Here is a 6,441-nt window from a genome sequence, read left to right on the forward strand (position 1 = left end):
TGACAGTAGCTTACAACAACATTAATGAAAGTAATAATATTATAATTATAGTTCTGGCTACTGCGGTACAATATGTTGAAAGTATATATTAATATCTGACAGTATACATATGTGACAATAATCATATGTGTATAATAACAGTAGAAGTATGACTAATGATAACAGCAGCAGCAGGAGGCATCTGGCAGGTATGCGCTGTTACAATTCAGGTACCAAGGCACTGCTGTCTTTCTCTCTCTCTCTGTCGTGTTCTCATGCTTTTTAAGTCTTGTAAAAAGCACTTACCTGTGATGATGCTGGTGCCAGGTGTGGATCAGATTCATTTGTCCCGCCTCAACTGGATGCGTCACATTCCTTCAATTGTGTGCATGGAGGCACTTCACGGCACTTGAAACTGAAACTAACATTTCCTTTGTGAGCCCTTTGACTGGACGGAGAACAGTGACAAGGTCGTAGTTCAGAGGAAGAAGGAATCAGACTGGATTATTTTTCCATGAAGATGAAGGCGTTTGTGGTATTTTTCATCCTCACTCACGGTAAGATAACGTTCACTCTCATGACAACTCACTGTCATTTAGCCTCAGTTTGTCAGCAGTTAAAATAAAAGTTTCTCTGTAAAATTAAGAAATTTCAAAGCTGCTAAAATCAAAATAACTTATTAGATTATATTTTTCCTTTTGGTCTGTATACAGTAATGCAGTATCTAAAAAGAAGCAGACACAGACCTGTTGTCATGTTTAATATGACCACTTTTATTTAAAATGTGAAATGTACTTTTGGTATTTTAAGTATATTTTGATGTTTTTAATTGTAAGAAAGTATTTCTACATTATGGTGTGACTACATCAGTAAAAGATCTGAGTACTTCCCACCTCTGTACTTTGGTACTGTCCACATTTTCAGTGTTTTTAGGAGGAAGAGGGATGTTAAATTATCAATGTGTCAATCTGTCTCTGTGTATCTCAGAGTTATTCCTGAAGGTTTGTGTGAACTGAATGTCTAAAACTAAACAACTACAAATGAACTGAGAGTATTTATATATTCAAATATTTATCTAGTTTTGTTTACTTTAATTTTATATATGTATGAGAACATGTAGGTAAAAGTGTCTCTGTATATGAACTAAGAACAAAAAGTAAGGACATTTGTGTTTGGTAGATTATTTCTTTGTTGTAACAATGCTTCTTGGCAATAAATCTTATACTGTTGGAAAGCCTGTTTATTTCCCTTTTAAATGGTGCCACATTTGTAAGGAACATGCATTTGTGGGATGAGCAGCAGAGCTGAGTATGTGGGTTGCGCCCATGAAAAATTTGCCATATCTTCTCTGCCAATGCCAAACAGCTTTTTTTGCTGTTGCTATTCACTCTTGTTTTGAGCTTCTGGTACCCCCAGGTGCTGACAATGTCAGCATCTGTGAGCATGGGCCTTGCTACACTGGTCAGTTGGTGTCTGCTCCAAGAATCGGCATGCCACGTTTGACTGATCTGGATAGGGCCCGTGCAATAAGGCAACTTCAAGCTGGTGTTCCGCAAAACCAAGTTGCGGCATTATTTAACCAGGTGTTGAAATGTTTAGCTGCAGGCATCGAAGGGAAACGAAGACAGGTAAATTCAGAAGGTTTTAAGAATAGCAGTTTAGCAATTCAGTTTGTCCGTGAGGGGGAGAAATACAGAAGGGATAAGTTAGTAAGGAGGCAAGGGTGTGGCCACCTAGAAGGTGCTTGTGATTGGGAAATGCAAGTAGATTTAGGGGAAAAGCTTGTTGTTCCCCAGGAAATAGTTTGTACCAAACAAAGGCCTGACATAGTGTTGTGGTCAGTGAGTCAAGGGATAGTGTATTTCATTGAGCTGACAGTTCCTTGGGAAGACTCAGTGGAAGAAGCCTATGAAAGAAAAAAGCTTAGATATGCAGACTTAGGAGCAGAAGCTGAGCAGCGAGGATGGAAAACTAGGATTTGTCCAGTGCAAGTGGGGTGTAGGGGATTCATAGCAAGATCAGCTGTCTCACTCCTGGGGGAACTCGGAGTGCGGGGACAGAGTTTGAGGAAGACAGTGAAGGAAATGTCAGATGAAGCAGCCAGAGCTAGCCAATGGATCTGGATGAGAAAAAATAAGTTGGGGGCCAGCAGGGGGAACTACTAAGCAGAATACATAACTCCTTGAGATCAGGTGGAGAGATCCACCAATCAGTCCTCTCAGGATAAAATCCAGGAAGAGGAAGGTTATTTAAGTGTGGGAGTGGCCTATTTGAATCCCTTTTGTTTGAGACCATGCTGCAAGGTGAGTGTGTTTGCTGATCCTGTGAGTTATCTATCTCCTTTAACTTTAGCTTATATTGGAGTTATGCTATGTAGCGTGTGAAACAGAGTATGGTGAATGTGCTAGGAAAGGTAGTATCAGCACTGTCACTACCTGTAGCTCGCATAAATGGAGCCTGGGTTTGTTGAAGGTGGCAGTGCTGTTTGGGCTGAGAAAGCCATGTGTAAGTAAGGTAAAGGAGGTTGTTGGGTTGGTGCGGGTGCCAGTGAGACCTGGCATTAGAGGAGTGTCTCTGGGACACCAGAGATCACTGTCTAGCCTCCTGGAGGTGTCGTGGGACCAACTAGACGAAACACTGGTGAAACGTGATGAACTGGTGATGACCCCAAAGACATGCTAGTTATCACTGCTCACTGGTCTGTATAGTTAAGCCTTGCCATAATAGCTTATCATAGGGCTTAGGAGGTTATTCACTGAGCGCTGATCCTTTCTCTAGAGCACAAACTTCTTGTGTTTATTTGAATTGGAGTGAGCCCTAGTACCATATGCAAACTGAAGTTCCATATAAAGGGGGATGTCAGAGACAGGCCGTGAAGTGGGTGTCCCAAGAAGACAGCACCCCAAGAAGATCGTTTCCTCATCCTGTCAGCACTCAGGAACCGTAGGCTGTCTTCTACAGATTTGCAGTCAAGGTTTGCAGGACGATATGGCTGACGGCTCTCTGCCCAGACAATCCAGAACAGACTGAATGCAGCCAATCTCCGGTCTCATAGGGCTGCCAGGAGGCCTGCCATGACTGCCCTTCACCGTCAGGCCCGTTTGCGTTGGTGTCACCAACACGTGCACTGGAACCTGAACATGTGGAGGAACGTTATGTTCAGTGATGAGTCCAGATTTGCCAACAGTAGTTGGATCATAGTGTCAAAGTGCGGAGATGACGTGGAGAATGGTTTGCTGATTGCTGCACTGATAGAGTAACATCTTTTGGTGGAGGCAGTGTGATGGTGTGGGGCGGCATCTCCCTCACTGGAAAAACGAGGCTTGTCACCATTGGAGGCAATCTCAATGTAGAGAGATATCGAGATGAAATTCTGCAACCAGTGGCAATCCCATATCCCCACAGTCTGGGAACGAACTCTATCCTCCAAGATGACAACGCTCGCCCCCACAGAGTGGGGTTTATCAGAGACTACCTCCAGAATTTGGGAGTGGAGAGGATGGAATGGCCTGTCAGCAGTTCTGACCTCAACCCCACTGAACATATGTTGGATCAGCTTGGGCGTGAGTGACCAACACAACCACGCTGGCTGACTTGCGACAAATTCTGGTTGAAGAGTGGGATGCCATCCCAGTGTGTGACCAGGCTGGTGACCAGCATGAGGAGGAGATGCCAGGCTGTTGTGGCTCTGTATGGTTCTCCAACACGCTACTGAGGCTCCTGTTTGTTAAATGAATAAATTGTTAAATTGCCAATATGTCTTGATTCTTCAGACTTCGATCATCCAATCCACCGAACAACAACAAACAAGAGGCAACAGCAAAAAAAGCTGTTTGGCATTGGCAGAGAAGATCTAGCAAATTTTTCACGAGTGCAACCCACATACTCAGCTCTGCTGCTCATCCCACAAATGCATGTTCCTTACAAATGTGGCACCATTTAAAAGGGAAATAAACAGGCTTTCCAATGGTATAAGATTTATTGCCAAGAAGCATTGTTACAACAAAGAATTAATCTACCAAACACAAATTTCCTTACTTTTTGTGCTTAGTTTATGTTGATGCCTCTGAATACATACTTTGCAATAGTTGTATTTTTTCATGTGTAAACAAACAAGTAAAAAAAATAAATACATAAATGATTTAGATATCCTTTTGTGTGTGTCCTCCCAGCTTCCCAGCATGCATCGAGTGTTGGGGTGTTAGAGGGGGAGGAGTCTGTCCGGCTGACCTGCCAGGTATCTGGGTTACCTAAGAACACCAAAGTGGTGTGGAGCCGCTTCGATCTCAATCCCTCAACCATCCACCAGCATCAGGACAAATATGAGCCTTATGTTCAAAACCAGCAGTACAGCAGCCGAACGTCGATGTCAGCTGATGCTCTGAAAACTGGTGACCTCAGCCTCGCTCTGAAAACACCCCACCACTCTGACAGCGGCATCTACACCTGCACCGTCCACAATGATAAAAGTGAAATTAGACGGCTAACTGTGTGGCTGCAGGTGACAGGTGAGGAACAATACCTAACCCCCCTACTGTACATACAGACTGGACAACAGGTTAGTAAGCAGTAAAGAGCAGCATGGAGGCCTGTGAAAGGTTAAGCTGCTTTCACACCGGCTATCTGAGGTTTGGTGGCCCAGTTTTTCTTCTGGTTGCTATAACAAAGCATCCTGTGTGTGTGTGTGTGTGTGTGTGTGTGTGTGTGTGTGTGTGTGTGTGTGTATACACACACACACACACACACACACACACACACACACATATATATATATACTGTATATATATATATGATCTGTACTGTGTCCTGCTCAGAGTCACAGAATGTTTTTATATGAATATTATTATTTCTAGTATTTTTATTTTATCATTATTGGGTTTTTTAAATTTTAGTCTTATTTGCATCTGTATGTACTGATATTCTGATTGTGAATTCATTATTTAATAACCCAGAATATGATTATAGTGTCTTTGAACACTGGAAATAATTTATTAGGCCAAATGTTTCAGGGAAAATTTAAATTGTGTAACTCATCAACCCGACACTCGAACGATCAGCCTCAGGTGTGACCGAATGGAAATGATAGTCAGTGATGTAAGAAGTGTTTCTTGCTGACAGACAGACTCTCTGACTTTGAACTTCTGACTTTGATTGTATCCATAATAAAAGCTGATGAGGGAAATCGTGAAGAGAACAATCTTTCTAATCTTTCTAATCTTTCTAGTCCTCTCAGGCCTCCAGCAGGGCTCATTTGCTATGGCGTCAGAGGGGATGGAGTCTGTCATGCTGCCCTTCCAGGTGTCAAGGTTACCTGAGGACATCAAAGTGGTGTGGAGCCGCCTTGATCTCATTCCATCAACCGTCCACCAGCATCAGGACAAATATGAGCCTTATCTTCAAAACCAGCAGTACAGCAGCCGAACGTCGATGTCAGCTGATGCTCTGAAAACTGGTGACCTCAGCCTCACTCTGAAAACACCCGACCACTCTGACAGTGGCATCTACACCTGCACCGTCCACAACAGTCAAAATGAAACACGAAGGAAATATGTGATGCTGCAGGTGACAGGTGAGGAACAAACCCTAAACCCCATACTGTACATACAGGGCAGAGACAAAAGATAAAAGTAAGTACTGCAACGTCATGAATCTTAAAGAGGCAACAGATAGGATTCAGGTTTTTTTTAGCTTGGCGCCACCTAGCGTCAGCAGTGTTGCTCGCACTGTCGCAAAGACCAAATTAACCGTAGGGATCAGAGATAATCAATAAAATGTAGGCTGTAAAGCCACCAGTATACCTCTATGTATATGTAGAATGAGAAGGTGTGTGGACACTCTACTAAATAAATGAGTAAAGAGACCGAGCAACAAGAAAAAACAAATAGTAATGCAAATAATTATACCAGAATGCACAGTACCAGTACAAACAACTCACAGTAAATTATACCAATATGTACAGTATCAGTACAAACAACAGTAGTAGACACGTAAGGGATAATGTATAGTGAGCCAGTGACTGTTGAAAAATAACTCCCGACAGGGGAATGGAACCCCGACGCGCAGTGGAGTTATTTTTCAACAGTCACCGGCTCACTATCCACCTTATTTTTCACAGAAACACGGAGGCCAAACAGAACGCAGCTAGCTTCCGTTTTTTTGTGCGACACTTCCGGTCCAGCACTCTTGACCACTGTGTAAATGGGAATCGCTGTGTAAATGGGAATCGCCTTGTTGTTTACCTTGTTGAGTTTAGCTATATATATATATATATATACAGGGGCGGAAATCCCGAGGGGGACAGGGGGGACATGACTCCCCCTTCAGTAAAGCTGTACCCCCCTAGAATAATTTGAGACACAATTAATAATTTTTGAACAATGCAGTAGTATTTATTGAAAGCACAATGTAAGCGGTGCTCATTATAATCGCGCAATAATGTGCTATTTAAATCTTAAAAGATTT

General features: G+C 42.8%; 1 protein-coding gene across 1 annotated transcript in view; it reads left to right on the forward strand.

The window, feature by feature from the left end:
* Nucleotides 1-435: 435 nt before the first annotated feature.
* The window catches only part of LOC126401184 (uncharacterized), a 17,956-nt gene continuing 11,950 nt past the window's right edge, over nucleotides 436-6,441 (forward strand). Inside the window, exons 1-3 of the mRNA XM_050062300.1 lie at nucleotides 436-536; nucleotides 4,152-4,487; nucleotides 5,204-5,548. Coding sequence (XP_049918257.1) covers nucleotides 494-536; nucleotides 4,152-4,487; nucleotides 5,204-5,548 — 724 coding nt within the window. The 5' untranslated portion in view covers nucleotides 436-493. The remainder of the gene's footprint in view (nucleotides 537-4,151; nucleotides 4,488-5,203; nucleotides 5,549-6,441) is intronic.

The sequence above is a fragment of the Epinephelus moara genome, chromosome 14, assembly GCF_006386435.1.
Source record: "Epinephelus moara isolate mb chromosome 14, YSFRI_EMoa_1.0, whole genome shotgun sequence".
NCBI classification, from domain to species: Eukaryota; Metazoa; Chordata; class Actinopteri; order Perciformes; family Serranidae; genus Epinephelus; species Epinephelus moara.